The 19,108-nt window shown below is 42.9% G+C and overlaps 5 protein-coding genes and 1 pseudogene across 6 annotated transcripts in view; 2 read left to right on the top strand and 4 right to left on the bottom strand.

The window, feature by feature from the left end:
• Nucleotides 1-19,108, top strand: part of LOC306937247 — a 174,808-nt pseudogene that overhangs the window by 101,707 nt on the left and 53,993 nt on the right. The window lies entirely within an intron of this gene.
• On the bottom strand, nucleotides 2,868-4,244 carry LOC306936243 (regulator of chromosome condensation-like; the record flags this gene model as incomplete). Its single annotated transcript, XM_079519734.1, has 1 exon — nucleotides 2,868-4,244. The coding sequence occupies one exon, from the start codon at nucleotides 4,242-4,244 to the stop codon at nucleotides 2,868-2,870; it is 1,377 nt and encodes a 458-aa protein (XP_079375860.1).
• On the bottom strand, nucleotides 7,564-7,974 carry LOC306937554 (histone H3.2-like; the record flags this gene model as incomplete). The annotated part of the gene is made up of 1 exon (XM_079521391.1): nucleotides 7,564-7,974. The coding sequence occupies one exon, from the start codon at nucleotides 7,972-7,974 to the stop codon at nucleotides 7,564-7,566; it is 411 nt and encodes a 136-aa protein (XP_079377517.1).
• LOC306937561 (histone H2A-like) lies at nucleotides 9,073-9,456 on the top strand (the record flags this gene model as incomplete). The annotated part of the gene is made up of 1 exon (XM_079521398.1): nucleotides 9,073-9,456. The coding sequence occupies one exon, from the start codon at nucleotides 9,073-9,075 to the stop codon at nucleotides 9,454-9,456; it is 384 nt and encodes a 127-aa protein (XP_079377524.1).
• Nucleotides 10,062-10,685, bottom strand: LOC306937544 (histone H1-like; the record flags this gene model as incomplete). The annotated part of the gene is made up of 1 exon (XM_079521382.1): nucleotides 10,062-10,685. One exon carries the CDS (start codon nucleotides 10,683-10,685, stop codon nucleotides 10,062-10,064), a length of 624 nt encoding a protein of 207 aa, XP_079377508.1.
• On the bottom strand, nucleotides 12,339-12,650 carry LOC306937580 (histone H4; the record flags this gene model as incomplete). Its single annotated transcript, XM_079521416.1, has 1 exon — nucleotides 12,339-12,650. One exon carries the CDS (start codon nucleotides 12,648-12,650, stop codon nucleotides 12,339-12,341), a length of 312 nt encoding a protein of 103 aa, XP_079377542.1.

Genomic DNA, 19,108 nt, shown 5'->3' with positions numbered 1-19,108 from the left:
TGTGCACACAATCTTCTCTGTAATCAGTCAAAAGGGAGACATTGAATTGATGGGGATCGAAGGGCTGGCTAGGAAACGGCTGGTAGGCAACATCACTAAGCGGGCAGAGGAGCATCACGGTGGATCTGGATACAAAGAGAGGTGCGGTGGCAGAGCCGACCTACTGAAGGACTAAAGACATAGGTCCTCATTCACAAAGGAGAAATACGCAAGAGTGTAACGGAAGCTTAACGGAAGCGTAAACAGATGCGGGAAATTCCGTCCGATCACGCTACGTTGTTTTGCCGTGCAATTCAAAGAGCGGTGTGTACCACAGGTACGCAGGTGTATGTTGTGAGGTACGCAGGTGAATGCGAACGGGTGCCAAATGATCGGAAAATCAGCGGATAACTTAATTTGCATTGATCCACGCCCCATTTCACACCATAAAAGGCGTCAAGCATGACTCAGCAGACAGCAGTAAAAAAAAAAAAAAAAAGAACTATAGGCCTTACAGCTCAAACGAAATAGAGGTCCTCCTGACGGAATGCAACAAAATAATGATATTTTCCAGTATAGTGGCTTCACAAATTAAAATAAAAATGATTGCTGGAAAGAAATTAGGCTATATTAGGAAATTAAAAGAAAATGATCTGACCATGTCAAGCGCCGGAGCGACGACCACCACCTGCAGTCTCTTTTTTTACATCCATATACCATTACATTTGTGCGTGATTCTTTATATTGTCTATAGCCTACCATTAAACTATATAAATCATTTTCCCAAGCTTACAAAACGGTGAACGCTGCTCCGCACCGCTGCAGCAATGTCAAGCTGACTTACGGTATAAAATGCAGCTTTTTTATTTATTTATTTAAGTTCGGGACCAAGGCAGCAAGCTAGCGTATACTTGGCAATTATATTATAAAGCCTTTTCTTTTCTATTAAACAATTGCTCACTCACACCTTTGCAGAGGTAAAACATATATCCGATATTTTTATCAGAGCTGCATTGATTCATGCGGGGAATAGATTAATATCATCTCACTGTCATCTGTCTGAATGCCATGTGGAGAATGGATTTGTTCTGATCATGGACACGTAGGCATAGGCCTATATAGCTATTTAAAATTTCAACCATATACGGCGGGTAGCCTCCTCTTTGTCAGATCTAAGTGCAGGTTCATTTATGATGATGTCATATTAAAATGATTCGCGAATTTCGCGGGACATTTGGCACCAAACTTGATTGATCTCATCAATGTAGTAGCCTACAGCCCAGCTATAAGTTCCCCATATTATAATTAATTAAGGTGCACTGGCTTAAAACTATGACTGGCCGAATTGCACGCGCTGATGCAATAATGTGGACTTCTATTTTTTTATAGGGCTAATTCATTTTCCAATGAATTCGTACAGTGCAGAATGCAGATAAGTGTATGTTCTTATTATAAGTGTGAGTTTGTTTTTTAACATGCAGCGCGAGTCCGCGAGAGCCGATCTACAAGCTCACAACGCGTTGCACTGCGAGTAGAAAGCTGTCAAGTGCAGCGCAATCGCGCATGCTAGAAATATCCTAATAAATAAATAAAAAGGTGTCGGGTTTGCAGGGGCAGTTTCTGTATGGGACTCTAGGCTAACCTGCCTCTAGAATGCATGCATTTAGGCATCCAAGTGATACTTGGCTTTTATATAAGCTATAATTTTTTTATGTGCTGACCAATGTTTTGGACACATTCCTACATATTTTATCTGAGATTTGGGGACTTTTAATTGATTCAGAATGAAGACTAAAGCCTTCTGAATAAATCTACGCAAGCAGTACACGACCCTCTGAGCTGGCGCAGCTTTTAGCGGAGATTCCGACCATCCGACGTCACCGTCAAGTTCACGTTGAAGTTCATGAATTCCCACGTAATGTGGGAATCCACGTAAATGCCTGTCCGCTCACGCTCCGCTCACGTTACGTAACGGTATGAGCGTAAACGCCGTTGTGAATGAGGACCATAGAGTTGGGTGGTGTTCAGCGGGGGTAGAGCCAGGACGCTGGATCTGCCGTTGAGCCCCTCCGAGGTGTCATGGACTTAAATCAACGAAACACCAGTGAAGGGGGGTGCCCATTTGAGAACCTGCTGAAGCCACCCAACTCCTGTCTAATTGAGGTATGCGGTCAAGCCTAGCCTTGGCCCAGGGAGGAGGACACCCCTACCATGCAGAGTCCCGGTGCCTTGAGGGAAGGAGAGACGGAGAGAGCGATGCCACTGGCCCACAGATGGCGCAGGAGCGAGTACCTGCAAAGGTGGGCCTGTTGTGATACCCTTATCGTATTTTGCATATTATGGTTTAAGATCATTCTCAGATCTGAAGAAGTTGTATAATTTGCCAGGCACCTCCATTTTTATATTTCCATTCCATTCCATGGACCAAACCAGCTTTCTCAAAAAAGAAATATACATAACTAATCACCTTTATTTTTGGTCTTCGTTGAAATCTTTGCCCATTTATTTTTCTTTTCAGGCTTGTTATGATGTGTGGGTTGGGAGGGATTATTTTATATTATTTATTTACAAAATGTGTTGTTAATTTAACAAATCTAGTTTGATGTTGTATTTAATTGCTGTTATTGTTATAATTATTTATTATGACTATTTTCCCTTTTTTTGTCAATGGTGGTTGGTGTGGGTGTCTGAGTGTAGGATTTAAAAAATGAGGCAAGGGGGAAAGCCACTTACTGTAGTTGGCAAATATTTGTTCTGTATGCCTGTACCTGTCCATTTCTTCTTAAAATAAAATAAAAATGTATTTCAAAAAGGCGCTACATCTTTTGAAACATAAGCTGTCACATATTTTTTTGATTTTGCGTTTTCATGTAAAATGAGCCACCTGATCAGCTTGGGCCCCTGCAGTCCAATACAGCCCCAGTCCCCCTCTCATCAGTTACGGCAGGTGGGTCAACGGGTCTGACCAGCAGAGCTGTATGCTGCCCTCCACCGGACGCCGCTAGCACCGTGCAGTTCTCCAGCTGTTTGCCTGATATCTTCACGGGGCTCCACTCGTCGTTCTCCTCCCCTGTGCCAAGCTGGAGGTTGGTGCCCATGCCCCATGCATACACAGACCCTGTTCTAGTGATGGCAAAGCTGACACGGGACCCACAGCTCACTCCACTGGCCAGCTCCATCCCAGGCACGGGCGAGGGATTGCTCTTCTGTGCGGCTCCCGCCTGGCCCAGCCCCAGGCGACCGTAGTGCTCACTGCCCAGGCTGTATACCTGCCCTTTGCTATCCAGGCAGAGCGCATGCTCCTCTCCTCCAGAGAACTCCACCCAGGCTGTGGTAGAGTTGCCGAAGCATGTCGGTTTCACTGGAAAATAACATGTTTCTATAGTCCCGAGCTGGTGGTAGTTGGACAGACCAAATACATAAACGCAGCCATTTTCTGATACAGCGAAGGTGAAGTTTTCCCCACAGAAGGCATCAATGAAGTGAATCTTGCCTTTAAATAGCACCGGCCGGGGAATCAGTAGCCGGTCAAGGCCCTGCCTGCCTCTGTCACTGCGGAGTGACACAAGGCCGGGAAGGGTCACCCTTCCCAGCTGACCCTTCTCTCCACACCCTGCCGTGTAGAGGTTCCCCCCACGTGTTACCAGCACAAGGTGGTCGTCACCCGATGCGACTTTAACCACAGGCTCTTTCAAGGGGACTTTGACGGGAGCGTTGCACTTTTCCTTGGAATGCAAAAGGCCCATAATGCCATTGCTATCTCTAAACGAGCCCCAGAGGTACACGGTTCCGTCCTCTGTGAGGGCGGCCGTGTGGCAGTTTCCTGCGGAAACCTGAACCACCTTCTCTCCCAGGACCACCTTCCCGGGACAATTCTCCGGCGCCGAGTCTGACGTCTCCCGGCCCAAGGCACCCTCGTCGTTGCAGCCAAACGTGTAGACGCTTCCGGAACCACCGAGGCACACCGTGTGCACTCCTCCAGCTGCTACTTGCACGATGCCTTCTGACAGGGGGACGAGGGCCGGCTTCTTCCGTTGTGGTATGTTGTCTCCTAAACCCAGCTGTCCGAAGAGGCCCTGGCCCAGCACCAGAACCTGACCCAGCTGCTTCCCGTGACTCCTGTGGTGAACTTTCACTTTTCCCTCGTGACCCGTCTGCGTCCCACGACTCCTGGGATGAACCTTCCCTTTTCCCTCATGATATGGTGAGTGCCTTTTCCTGAAGGTCTTGCTCGGCGCCTTCCCTGACATATGTTTTGCAGGCATGTCGGCAAAAGAAATGCGATCCAAAAATGACGATTTGTTGTTCCACACGTGCACTATTTCATGGTGTGAAACACATGACGTGTGTGTATGTCGTTGTTCCCGCATTATGTCATAGTCATGGGAATGCCTGATGTCACAGCGTTGATGTCAGAGTGCTGGTGCCCGGCTGTAGAGCACTGAGTCGGTATAACGATGGAAGTTGATCCATGCCCCACCCGGCTGTGCAATACCCGTTGTACCCGTGTCAGAGTACCCGTTCCACCCATCTGTCTCTGTCCCTTTTATGGAGATTTCTGTATCTGTCTCTCTGTGTCCCTCTGTGTGCCGGACCCTCAGGCATGCCACAATATGGAGTGTTGTGATGTCAGAACAGGCCCAAAAAGAGGCCTTTTATGGCGGGTCTGGACAATCGTGGATCCAACCGACTCAACACCGGCCACTGCACTCCCTGTGGGGGTGTGGAACGCGTGTGTCGAATTTGAAGTCGGTGGTTCTCAAGTTATGTGGATTACAGACGTATACGTACAGAGACTTGGTCCATTTACTAGATACTATACAATAAATATTTTTTTTTTCTTTTTTGAGCGGTGCTAACCGCTCCAACATCTTCAGACCTGAGCCTGACAGAACCCTTTGCTGAAGCCAGGGACCTGATTAAACTAAATTATACAGGCCCTTGATTAGGGCTGTGTGTGTCCTCCAAATAGATCTGCCTACCCCTTTTGGACGACTGGGTCAAATTTGGCACATACCGGTTAATGGCCAAATATAGGCGATGTAGAAAATGGCTCTAGGCTGCCAGTGTAAGTAAGACTTACTGCCCAAATGTGCTAAAATAAAAATACACACCAGCTAACTCGATGATACAACTATAGAAATATTGAAGTAGATTACATTTGATCTTACTTTTTTCTGAGATATTTGGCAATGTCTGTTTGGGACAAATTTGACCCATCAGGCACTAGTACATGTCATCACATCATAGAGATAGTAGTAACTATAATTGTGGAATAGTGAAATAGTGTAATAAGTCTAATTTTGTAATAGTGTAATAGTGTAATAAGTGTAATAGTGTAATAAGTGCAATAGTGTAATATGTGTAGTAAGTGTAATAGTGTAATAGTGCAAATAGTGTAATAACTCTAATAGCCTAATGTGCCGAATTTGGCACATACCTAAATTTATATATTTTGATTGTGCTAATTTCAAATTGAGTATCTCAACTTAATATAGCATCTGATTGATGGCAGAAACACAAAACAAAATATTTTTAATAATATTATAAATTAATTCAGTCCAAAAGGGGACAATGGAGGAGATTGAACAGTATGTTGCAAGCTGCTTTGCCTGACACTTGGACAACCCCATCCTCCCTTAATCCCTAATCCTCTGCCAAATATAAAAACAATGAGCCTACCTAATGGCTTGTACTAATGGTTGGTATTTTATTTGTTTAGGAAGCTTCCTCTAAACTAAACGAATCAAAAGCACACCCAACTTTCCAATATAAAAGTTATTGTCAATTATAATGACATCTGGTGTATTTGCTGTTATATTTGCAAATACATGTGGGTCATTGCATTGACACATTTCTGATTTCACACAGGATTGTTTTTGTGAAAACTGACACATCTTTGGCAATAATGTTAACATTTATGTCATGCCTGCATGGCTATTTACAGTCCTTTGTAAAAATGACAGCTGTTTAATATACAGGACACGACTCCAGTCTATATGGTCTGATGCTGTCCATGGTGTAGAGTGCAGACACCAGGTGATACCAGATAGACAGATTCACTTTGGTTGTCAGCGCACGCACGCACGCACGCACGCACGCACGCATGCATGCACACACGCACGCACGCACGCACGCACGCACGCACGCACGCACGCACGCACGCACGCACGCACGCACGCACGCACGCACGCACGCACGCACGCACGCACGCACGCACGCACGCACACACACACACACACACACGCACGCACGCATTTCTTCTGGGGGTCCCTGGCATATATTTTAGGGTCCACCGGCTAATTAGTGTAAATTAGGGGGTCCTTGACATGAAAACGTTGGCACGCACGCAACCACTGACCTAAATAACACAGAGGCCACATCTGATCTGTGGACAAGAAAACACCTTTCTTTTAGGCGGTCCTGAAATGTAATCGCTCTCTTCATTAATTGAGAATGAGTGGGTATCGCCCTAATTCTGCTGTGCAATTTACAATAATTTAGACATTTAGCAGACACTCTTAATCCAGAGCGATTTACATTAGGCAAGAACAAAAGGCATGGGGATACATCACATATATAAAATGCATTTATCAAACTATCATTGCTTGTTGTTTTTCATTTTGTGTGCAGCGTCCACACACACAGAGGTTAGTCCTTGAGATGCAGCTTCTCATTTTAGGGGGGTCCTTTACACATACATAGGCCTACATCAATGCATACATTACAAATACACAATATGTACGCAGGCACACACACACACACACACACACACACACACACACACACACACACACACACACACACACACACACACACACACACACACACACACACACACACACACACACACACACACAATTCTACTGAACTATTGTAGCTATTGTATCAGCCCACACACACACACACACACACACACACACACACACACACACACACACACAATTCTACTGAACTATTGTAGCTATTGTATCAGCCCACACAAGACATTTGTAACATGTGTTTATCACATTGTTTCCATTTAGCACATATACCAATTTAAATAAATTCTGACCCCCAAAATACTAGATACATGCTCAACCCCCGCCTCCACTCTGAGAAGCCACTGATAGACTGATAATGTATAGATTAGATATACATCCAAAACTCTCTACACTTGCTTTGTACATGTGTCGACTATGAAAATCTACTGGTTTGTATGAAGCAATGATCATGTCGAGTTCCAAAAAAAAATGGTACATGCCCCAGGGTGGAGCTGAATGTCTGAGTGATTGAAATAATTTGCATGTTAATCACATTTAATCCTCGTTTAATTTCAGTTAGATGTATTATAATTATGTTTCTGATTCAAGAGCTAAATATAATAATGCAATAACAGATCATTTAAGTCTGCTAAACGAATGGCACAGCGGGCATGGATACGCCCCTAGACAGCTGACCGTTATTGTCGCAAATATTTATTTCAGTAGTTTTGGCTTATTGTGATGTGAATGGATCCAGTGTATATCAACGGAATAATTGCTCTTCAAATAAAGAATTTGGTGGCTCTTAAAAGAGCCGTTTTGGGGTTGTGGCAGTGACAGATTAAGCACGTTCTCCGCGGATACGACGGGCCAGCTGGATGTCTTTGGGCATGATGGTCACCCTCTTGGCGTGGATGGCGCACAGGTTGGTGTCTTCAAACAGACCGACCAGATAAGCCTCTGCAGACTCCTGGAGAGCCATAACGGCGGAGCTCTGGAAGCGCAGGTCGGTCTTAAAGTCCTGGGCGATCTCCCTCACCAGGCGCTGGAAGGGCAGCTTACGGATCAGCAGCTCGGTGGATTTCTGGTAACGACGGATCTCCCTCAGAGCCACTGTACCTGGACGGTAACGGTGAGGTTTCTTCACGCCACCGGTTGCCGGAGCGCTCTTACGCGCTGCCTTGGTGGCGAGCTGTTTCCTGGGCGCTTTGCCGCCGGTGGACTTACGCGCGGTCTGCTTCGTTCTTGCCATTGTGTCTTGTCTTGTTCTCTTCTAAAGACGTTGAGAATAGAATGCTTATTGCAGCCGCAAACTGCTGCTTTTATTTGCACTTCTGAGACACGGTTGTTCTCAGATTGGTCAGTGGTGAGGGACCTCCTTGTTTGGGGAGGTACCATGCATCACAAAAGTCTATAGTGTACTGGACTGGGGCTGCTCGGGCTGCTGTAATTCCAAGTCTTGAATATTGATATGTACTGTGATACTAAACATAATTAAATGTTGTGGAAATTCAATAAAATACTTTATAATGTAATAGCTAAGTAATACATAGGCTATGGACTGAACAAAGAAAATACTTTGCTCTATGTTGTATATGTATGATAGGCCTATAGGGGCAAATAAATAAGCATTTCTACTTGTGACAAAAAAACACATGACACAGGGATGTATGTACAGTTCAACTTAAATCAACCTGAACTTATACTGGTGTATAAGAAAGTAGGGATCTTACAATTTACAATTTACAATGTAGGCATTTAGCAGACGCTCTTAACGAAATAATTAACATCAAATTCACATTTTATAGTCACACATCATATTCATGTGGTTAAACCAATATTTGGACATATTTGCTGCATGTTAGTGGGTTGATTGTGGACTAGAACTAAAATGTGCATTGAACTTGAATATAGGCACTGGAATCCATGCAATTGTGACACTAAATTAAATATGATTAACTACAAATGATTACTACCCACATACTATGGTGTATATATAACTAGACGAGTGGTCTGGAACTGTTCTTGCCATTTTCTCTCTCTGCAAAGTTAAGATAGGAGTTGTAGCAAAAAGGGCACAAACTGCTGCATTTTATCTCATTGGCTCTGGGGTCGGGATGGGAACCTCCTTCTTCGGGAGGCGCACAACATGCCACTACTACTGATTGGTTGGAAGCTCATACACGATCTGCCCGCGCTCTCGTCCGTTTCTATGATTGGTGGGGCGCGCACCCGCACATACAGAAAGTAGTATTCTCTGTGTTGTTGAAGGTATAAAATGTCTCGCGCGCCTCTCCTCCAGAACATTTCTTCGACATTCAACTTTAGAAATATAACTACATCATCAAAAATGAGTGGCCGAGGAAAAACCGGAGGAAAGGCCAGGGCGAAGGCTAAGACGCGCTCATCCCGTGCCGGACTTCAGTTCCCCGTTGGTCGTGTCCACAGGCTGCTGCGTAAAGGCAACTATGCCCATAGAGTCGGAGCCGGAGCTCCAGTGTACCTCGCTGCAGTGCTCGAGTATCTGACCGCTGAGATCCTGGAGTTGGCTGGAAACGCTGCCCGTGACAACAAGAAGAGTCGTATCATCCCCCGTCACCTCCAGCTGGCCGTTCGCAACGACGAGGAGCTCAACAAACTGCTTGGTGGAGTGACCATCGCTCAGGGCGGTGTGCTGCCCAACATCCAGGCTGTTCTGCTGCCCAAGAAGACTGAGAAAGCTGCCAAGAAATAAATCTACTTCATTCGGCTAACGAACCCCACAAAGGCTCTTTTAAGAGCCACCCACTATTTCAATACAAAGAGTCTATTTCACCCGGGAAAAAAATAAGCGTTCTTTTAATTATGCGACTTGGGGTTATAAAATAAATGTTCTGAAATCACACATTAAGCCTTGGGATACAGTTTTACATAGCATTATGTACTCTATTAACGGTATACAATCATTATGTACTCTATTAACTGTATACAATCACGTAATACCATATTGCTTCATTTTAGTGTGTAGACTAGCTATTTTCATTGTGGGAGCTTCTTGCTGCAATTTGTAGACTACTGGCAATACAAATATTGAATTCAAATGCTATAGTAATTAATGATGTGAGTTAGAACGTAATAACTAAACTCAATGTGAAGGGAACTCAATTAATTCGTGCAGTGATAATCATGAACAATGATTTCCATATTGCCAATAAACTGGTGAGTCAATAAAGTAACCTAATCATTATTGATTGTAGGTTAATATCATTACAGTACACTATATTGAGGAATGCTCTTTAAATTAAGTTGTGGGTGGCTCTTAAAAGAGCCTTTGTGGGTTACATGCTGTTGTGTGGATGTTTACTTCTTCTTGGTGGCTGCCTTCTTGGGATTCGCCGCCTTGGGCTTGGCTACCTTCTTTGCTGGTGCTTTCTTAGCGGCAGCGGGCTTCTTCACCTTATTGGGACTCTTGGTCGCCTTCTTGGGGCTCTTGGCTACGGCTTTCTTTGCAGCGGCAGGCTTCTTGGCTGCAACCTTCTTGGGGGATTTCTTAGCGGCTGCGGGCTTCTTGGCTGCAACCTTCTTGGGGGATTTCTTTGCCACGGCGGGTTTCTTGGCTGCCGGCTTCTTGGGTTTGGCTGCCTTCGTAGCGGGTTTCTTTGGTTTCACTTCGGTCTTCTTGTTGATCTTGAAGGATCCAGCAGCACCAGTACCCTTGGTCTGGAGCAGGGTGCCCTTTGCTACCAGGCTCTTCACAGCAGCCTTGACGCGGCTGTTCTTCTTCTCCACGTCGTAGCCACCGGCAGCCAGAGCCTTCTTGAGTGCGGACAGAGACACACCGCTCCTCTCCTTGGAAGCGGTCACAGCCTTGACGATGAGGTCCTGGGCGTTTGGACCAGCGGCCTTCTTGGATTTGGCGGCGGCCTTCTTCTTGGATGCTTTAGCCGGGGAGGCGGCAGCTGGAGCTGGGGCGACTTCTGCCATTCTCTTGTAGTTGGTATTTCAGTTGCACTGAACTAAACTCTGAGTAGAGAGTGACGATGAAGCAGAGGAGAAGGGGGTGGAACTTAAAGGATGTGTGAGAACCATGTAGACTCAACCCACTAGGTCAGTGCTCTGTGTGCTGCAGAATTGTGGAACACTTGTGTTTTCTCCACAACTAAAAACCAAATAAAACACAGACAAATTGAAGTATTAAAGTAAAACAACAAATGGAGCAGATAGCAGACTAGTTTAACATCATAATTAAATCATGTGGAGCCCTGAGGCCTCCTGCGTTTTGTTTTGAAACGTTTAAAACCTCACATATACACAGCTACATGGAGAGTTGTTCATCAACTTTCCTCTGACATTTGTCTTTTAAAATAGTTTCACATACAATATCCCGAGCAATATTCACTGCACAGAAAGGTGAGATGTCTGGCAATGTTATAAAAGTAAAATAAGTAATCTGTGTCAACGTGTTTGTTTAAAAAATCTAAACTTTTCAGTGTCTGCAAACACAACTGTGGACCTGTGACATGGTGACTTATGAGAGGACACTTGTGGTCATTTATTTTGCTGTTAAAATGTTGTTTTGTTATTAATTGTAAGAAATCTGACATGTTTCAGTTCATTTCACACCTAAATCCACAGTTGAGAGCATCTTAAAAAAACATGTCAAATACACAAGACAGCATTTACAAAAAAACATGTGTGGATTGCCTGATATATTTTTGTATTTGTCAAAGGGAATACAGTAGTTTGTAATTGAGGATTACTAGTTTTACTAGTAAAACCAAATTGTCAGTATTAAGCAGCCTTCAAATGCATTGTATGACACTTGAGTGACAAAGGCCTTGTATGCTGTGTTAGGGGGCTGAGTTTATCCACACAGCATAAACGAGTGGTTATCAAAGTGCCAACTGGGGTCTCCCCAGCAAAATAAGTTAAAATTAATATAGCATCACAATTATTTTAAGCACTTTCATGTGTTATACTTTGGCTATACGACTTTGAAAGAGAAGAGGTTGGCTATTCAAAAATAGCTGTTATACAAGGTCTAAACACGTCAAGTAGTCCAGCAGGCAACAGGTTTATTTTGTTTAGGACATTTGGTATATAGTTTATTTTAATTGTGTATATATCTATATATATATATATATATATATATATATATATATATATATATATATATATATATATTCCTTGGTCTAAAACAGCTATAGCCACTTGCCCCAAATGTTGACCTCATCACATTTGTCACACTGAGCTTGTAGATCAGCAATTTGTATATAATATCTTCTTGTAGTGTCAGTAACGGCTATAGAGCGGTAATATTTGCAGATGCAGTGTCCGGCTGTCCGCACTCAGCGACAATATCCCAACGCCCCTAAATAGACGACTGAATTATTCGCAAATTAATAGTCAGACCAGTGTCCATTAATAATGGCTCATCGTACAGACTTTATACAGTGCACATGAGTCGTTTGTCTAAACAAGACCTGGCTGTGTTATACCCCTGAAACAGGGGAGAATAGTATGAAATAATTATATTACAGCTGCACCTACATTTCTATAATGGAATCAACTCTGTAAAGAAATTGTGGGTGGCTCTTAAAAGAGCCTTTGGGTTGTTGGTAGTTCAAGTCAGCGTTATTAACCTCCGAATCCGTACAGAGTGCGTCCCTGTCTCTTCAGAGCATAGACAACATCCATGGCGGTCACAGTCTTTCTCTTGGCGTGCTCGGTGTAAGTGACGGCGTCACGGATCACGTTCTCCAGGAAAACCTTGAGGACACCGCGGGTCTCCTCGTAGATCAGACCGGAGATACGCTTCACACCGCCACGGCGAGCCAGACGGCGGATAGCGGGCTTGGTGATTCCCTGGATGTTATCACGAAGGACCTTGCGGTGGCGCTTGGCGCCTCCTTTTCCAAGACCTTTTCCTCCTTTCCCTCGGCCTGACATTTTCGCAGTAGTTGACGATAGAAATAAAAGAAGAGAAGTGGATTTGTGAATGAGTGAGGAGCTCGCAGCCTTGTCCTTTTATCTGTGTTCTGAGGACGTAGAAGAGGAAAGGCAGCCTTGTCTGCACTAGGCGGTGCCAAAGCTGACACCCCGCCCCCATACCAGTGTACTCATTCACAAAGGCACTGGAATGTCTCAGACTCACAGTGTGAGTGACCCAGTTTACTGTTTAGCTACATATGAAGTTATGAATGAACACATACACATTTTCTAATCACACCCTTTCATCTAATACAACAGGGAGAGCATATATGTACACATTAGTTATTCATGTATTTAATATATCACATCAGTATTTACTTTATATTTTTGGTGTAGCTTATGCAATTGCAAAGCCTCTCAAGTCAGCCCTCACAGAGGACTTTTGTATTTTAAAGACTGGACATAGTGCATAACCTGTGTTTGTTTGATTGATTTTTGGGTATAATATGTGGGGCGACTGTGGCTCAAGAGGTAGAGCAGGTCGTCCAATGATCCATGGGTCGGCGGCTCGAATCCCGGCTCCTCCTGTCTACATGTCGAAGTGTCCTTGGGCAAGACACTGAACCCCAAATTGCTCCCGATGTGCTGGTTGGTACCTTGCATGGCTTCCGCCGCAATCGGTGTATGAAATGTGTGTGTGAATGGGTGAATGTAATGCACAATCTATGTAAAGCGCCTTGGATAAAGGCGCTATATAAATGCACCATTTACCATTTACCATTTGCTACTTTGAGGTCCACACCGAAATGCACTAGACTTGTTTACATCAGGGTCCTCCATTTTCAATTCATCAGAACATTTAAAGACATACAGATATACACTTCTATGAAAAACAGGAACTCATCATATATATAAGAAAGTCAAAAAGGGGAAAATATGTACATTATGGGGTTAAGGAGGACTCTGACTTTTATTTGTACAGGGGTGGTTTTGAGTCAAGGGATTCACATTTCTAGTTTAGTGGCATATAGGAGCTTAAATAATGTAATCCCTTGTTTGAACCGAGGTTGGACGTGGTATGTTGAACTCCCTCTGGTGTTGTGAGAGTGGAATTCGTTAAAGTATTTAGATCTTGGTGTGGTGGTGTACTGCAGTGAATCTTGTTGTAGACCAGGCCCATTGCAAGATGCTGTAGCCTACTCTGTCATCAACCCTAAGCCTAGGAATCAAACGTGGGTGACACATCTTTGGTATGCCGGCAGCCGGCTACAATGTCAACAATTCTGTAATTCTGTCATCATGCCTGCAGCCTGGCTATACAGTCCTTTGTAAACATTACAACCGTTTATGGGACATATTAATATAGTCTGACTATATAGTCACTATATAGTCAGACTATCTATGTTGCATGCACGTCGTTGATTGACAGGTCAGTGCTCACTGACTCAGAGATGCTCATGCGGCCAACCAGCTGACCCATGCGGCCGACCGGCTGACCCATGCAGCCTACTGGCCGACTCATGAGCCACCGGCCAACCCATGCGGCCAACCTATGGGTCTCCCGACCTGTTACAAAAACGTTTTATCAAAATGACTACTTTTTCTAGCAGACTCACCAGTTCCACTTCCAATCTTTGACTTAAATAATTTTCAAATATGCATTTTTTTTGTACCAGTCCATTCACAAAGTACTCCCAGCTTGTTTTCAAAATGTTTTCCAGTTCAACAATGAAATCCACAATCATTACACCAGATCACCAAATTATCTTCATTCCGTTTTCTTCAGGACAACATCTGCCCAATTCACATTCAAGTACAGAGGACCTTATTTTTGGAACAAATTACCGCCTCACATCAGAGACTGTACTAGCCTTAATTCTTTCAAGAGACAATTACAGCAAGCTTGGGCAACATGCCCTAGTCACCCTGATATTTATTATAATTATTAATGTTACTACCTGTATCATTTCTTGTTATTATTGTTATTATTATTATTATTATTATTATTATTATTATTATTATTATTATTATTATTATTATTATTATTATTATTATTATTATTATTATTATTCCATTGTGCTTTTGTCAACGTTTGTGCTACTGTTTGACCAGCAGAGGGCACTATTGACCATTGTATTGTCTAACCCTAACCCAACGATGTGGGCCATGGCAAATTTGGCAATCAATCAACTGCTGATCAACGCCCCATGATTGATTGCCAAAATTATAACATTATAACATGAAGCTTTTAACATCCTTTTTAAACTAAAACTGCACAGGCCTCATTCACACATATCAAACACCAATCAAGCACATGTTTGGTCGTTTTTTTTTGTTTTTTTAGGCCACCACAATGCTTTTCTATAGTCACATGGTTTGACCAAACATTTGTGTTTGGTGGAGGGGCAGAACACCACCAGCAATCAGCAATCAAACACAAATGGTTGGTCAAACCATGTGACTCTCATTGGAAAAGCATTGTGGTGGCCTAAAAAAACTACCAAACATTTGCTTGATTAGTGTTTGATACGTGTGAATGAGGCCCCAGTGTCCAATGGGGCAATTGGGGCATCTACATTGTCTGTCTGTCTGTCTGTCTGTCTGTCTGTCTGTCTGTCTGTCTGTCTGTCTGTCTGTCTGTCTGTCTGTCTGTGACCATAACATGTGCTTCAATGTCCTATTGTTACAGGTTCACTTCTTTCCGTAGTTATCTGGATAAGATAGGTATTGCAACTTGAACATTTATTTTCTGTTTTTTAAAAGGGCAGAGAGACTGGGAGACCCCTGCTACTGAAGTAAACATTCCATGGCAATGATTACCGGAATATTGGAATACAGAGATATATCAAAAGACAGCAGTGAAGCAATACTTTTATTGCAGTCAATGGAATGACGTTGGCAAAGACAATCATCTTTTCGGGAACTGTATGTTGCGCTATAACGTTAACCACACGGATACAGTTCAATCTTTCTAACTCAAGTGGATGTCAAAGTGTATATATAAAAAAATATATATATTTGCCAGATGGAGACCTAAAACGTTGCACCAATAATAAAAGTATGTTTTTTGGAGCTTAAAAAATTGTATGCCTTCATGTTCAGCATCTGGCCTAAACACATAGGCATAATATGTGTACACAATCTTCTCCACAGATTGTGATGCACGCTCCTTAATAACCTTTGCCCCCCTGCACTACTTGACAAATGCCACTGCCCTGATGGCTGCTGTATACTGTAAGACCTTTGGTTTGGAACACTTCTCCTCCCACAGTGAACACGCCACAGACACGTGAAATCATGTATAAATATAACTTATTACAACAGCAATACTAACAGTGTGTTATTGGTTGTTCTCAGTCCATCTTCCATTTGCAGCATCAACCTACACTTCTAATTATAGGTACGGGAGTAGGTACGTGTTCCTTTTTTATTCTGTCTTTCATATATATATATATATATATATATATATATATATATATATATATATATATATATATATACGGTGTCCAGAGATGGGGGTCTAAATGTCTAAAAACATGCTGACCTCCCAATCAGAAATTATGTATGGTACAGATATTTTGTGTGTTTTATATTGGCTAAAAATAAATATTCTCTATAACTTTTGATTGGGTGGACATTGGACAGATGCACGTTGGTTTGGCTCTGCCCACCCCTGTCACTCCTAGAACCGGCCCTGGTGGAGGTGGAGAGACTGGGAGACCGCCTATACTGAAATAAATGTGCTATGGCAATGATTATCAGAATATTGGAATACAGATATAGGCCTATAGCATTGATTCAAAATAATAAATCATAATAAATTAATGAATGGAGAAAAAAGAGGGAAAAAAGAAAGAAGATACATGTGTATGAAATGTCAGTCTGTCCAGCGTGTCAGTGAGGTGCATAAAGTTCATGCTAACATACCCTGAAGAAGGCACTCAGGTGCCGAAACATTGGTCTTAATTAAAGTTTTTTGCATCGTGACTACGATATGTGCGACGTCACATACCTCTCCTTCCTTCACAACATGCAAGGCCAAAACAAATGTATTATGTAATACTGTAAGCCACAGGTCTGCAACATTATATTTTTATTTCATTTTTTAAATGAAGTGCCATGTTTTGACTTTGTAGATACTCAGTGTGCCATATCAACATTACTTTTAATGCCACCACATAAACATTTTGAACGTATTTTGATTGTCCACGAATATAACATTTTCCTTCCATTTAAATATTTTCTCTCACATTGATAATTTCACATTGTTATTAATAATGAATCCACCAATCTCCCAGGCTCTCTCCACAGTCAGAGTTCAGAGTTGTAAATTAATGCAGAATGTGCAGAATGTAATTTACATACAAATGTGAGGGACTTCATTTAGTTGACTACAAGTTTTAAATTAGTTCATTTTAAACCAAAAATACTATTGCACACACGTATGCCATGTGTGCCTGCAGTGATCACTTGGCACTCATGGTGCTTAAGGTTGCCTACCCCTGCTGTAATCAAGTTAATTGTATTGCATGTCCTATAGTCAAACTAACTGTGAATATCAGCGGTCAAAAGACGTTATTGCAGTCAATTGATTGAAGTTGGCAAGCACGATCATCTTTAAGGGAACTGTGTTGCTGTCTGAAAGCTGGTATAAGTACAGTGTGCTTTGACCTTTGTCCATTTGATATGCTTTTATTATATTGATTGTGCAGTATATTAATCTGTCAGACAGCAACACAGGTCCCTAAAAGATGATTGTCTTTGCCAACTCCAATCCATGACTGCAATAAAATGATTGCTTCACTGTTGTCCATTGACCGCTGATATTCACAGATTGACGTAGGACAGTCAATATAATTAACAACTATAGGCCTACTTGATTACAGCATTTTGTTTCTTTCTTTTTTTTTCTCCATGAATTTTGATTGGGTGGGCAGGACGCACGTGTCAGGCCTCATTCACACGTACCAAACACCAATCAAGCAAATGTTTGGTGTTTTTTTGGGCCACCACAATGCTTTTCCAATGGGAGTCACATGGTTTGATCAAACATTTGTGTTTGATTGCTGATTGCTGGTGGTGTTCTCCCCCCTCCCCATCAAACAAAAATGTTTGGTCAAACCATGGCTCCCATGGCTCCCATTGGAAAAGCATTGTGGTGGCCCAAAAAAAACAAAAAAACTACCAAACATTTGCTTGATGCTTGATGAGCTCCATTGGAAAAGCATTGAGGTGGCCATGAAACACGGACAGCACAGAGCATGTTCGTCTGATATGTGTGTACGAAGCCTGAGTCTGTCCAGCGCCTCAGTGAGGTGCATTAAGTTAATGGGAACTGTGTGTTGCTGTCTGACAGATGATTAAAGTACAGTGTCCTTTGTCCTTTTGATGAATATGCTTTTATATTGTTTGCGCAGTATATGCTTTGATCTGCAGTATACCAGTAAGAACCCCTGAGGGCGAGAAGCCTAAAGGGTGAGGTCGCGTGTACGCATCTGACCGCCTGGATGAAGGGAGACGGCTGTGCGAGCGCTGGTGCTTTGGCATGGGGGGTCAGATCAACATATGGAATGAATTATGTACTGGAGCGTTTGATGAGGTCAGATCAACGGAACGTCGGAGCTCCATATATGGAGATCTAAGGGTGGCAGCGGGGCAGTGTCTTGAGTGTACAGGGTTTAATGAGGGCCCAGGTGTAGGGCCGGGCCATAGTTTTTGGGCCTGTTGATCTGCCGGCTGCGGGGTGCGGCTGCACTAATAACTTTGGGGCGGGCCCGTATAGACAGTTATCAGTCAAAAGGTAGACATCGAAGAGGAAGGACGGGTGGGGAGGGATCAACATATGGATTGTCAGAACAGCTCAGCTCCATATATGGAGATAAGGGTTTGAGGTCAGATGCATTGCAAACTTCAATCCATTGACTTCAATAAAAGCATTATTTTTTTCTTCTGTGTAGGCCCTGTGCACATTTTAGGGACACAAACTATATTATTTAGGTCAATCTTTGTTCAAGCCAAGTTCTCCCAAATTGAGATGCATGTATTGGCCTCTGATCCCAAATATTTTCAGAAAGGTGTTTACAAGCTCAACAACGTGTCACAAAAATTGCCGATCTACAACGTGTTGCAATGCAATGCCTTGTCAGTATATCAATGAAATAGAACTTGAGTGTTTCAACAGGTCCTCATGTTGTTGGAGACCCCCATGGAACCCATAATGAACAATGTATGAAAAATGCACATTATAATCAATTATGATCTTACTTTGTAGTTATGGGAGCCTTTTCTAGCAAATCCAGAGATTCAGATCCTGCACATCCTGCACCTCCGCCTCCCGTTGAAAGTATGATTAAGTGACACCATTTGTTTTGTTTTTGTTTTTCAACCAATGTTCATTAGGTTGTTATTAGAGAAAGTAAAAGGTGAGTGTGTGTGTGTGGTTCTTTTTTATTATTATTATTATTATTATTTGTACT

Source organism: Electrona antarctica, assembly GCF_951216825.1.
Source record: "Electrona antarctica genome assembly, chromosome: 14".
In the NCBI taxonomy this organism is placed as follows: Eukaryota; Metazoa; Chordata; class Actinopteri; order Myctophiformes; family Myctophidae; genus Electrona; species Electrona antarctica.
The sequence above is the reverse complement of the archived record's forward strand: the minus strand, read 5'-3'. Positions and strand labels throughout refer to the sequence as shown.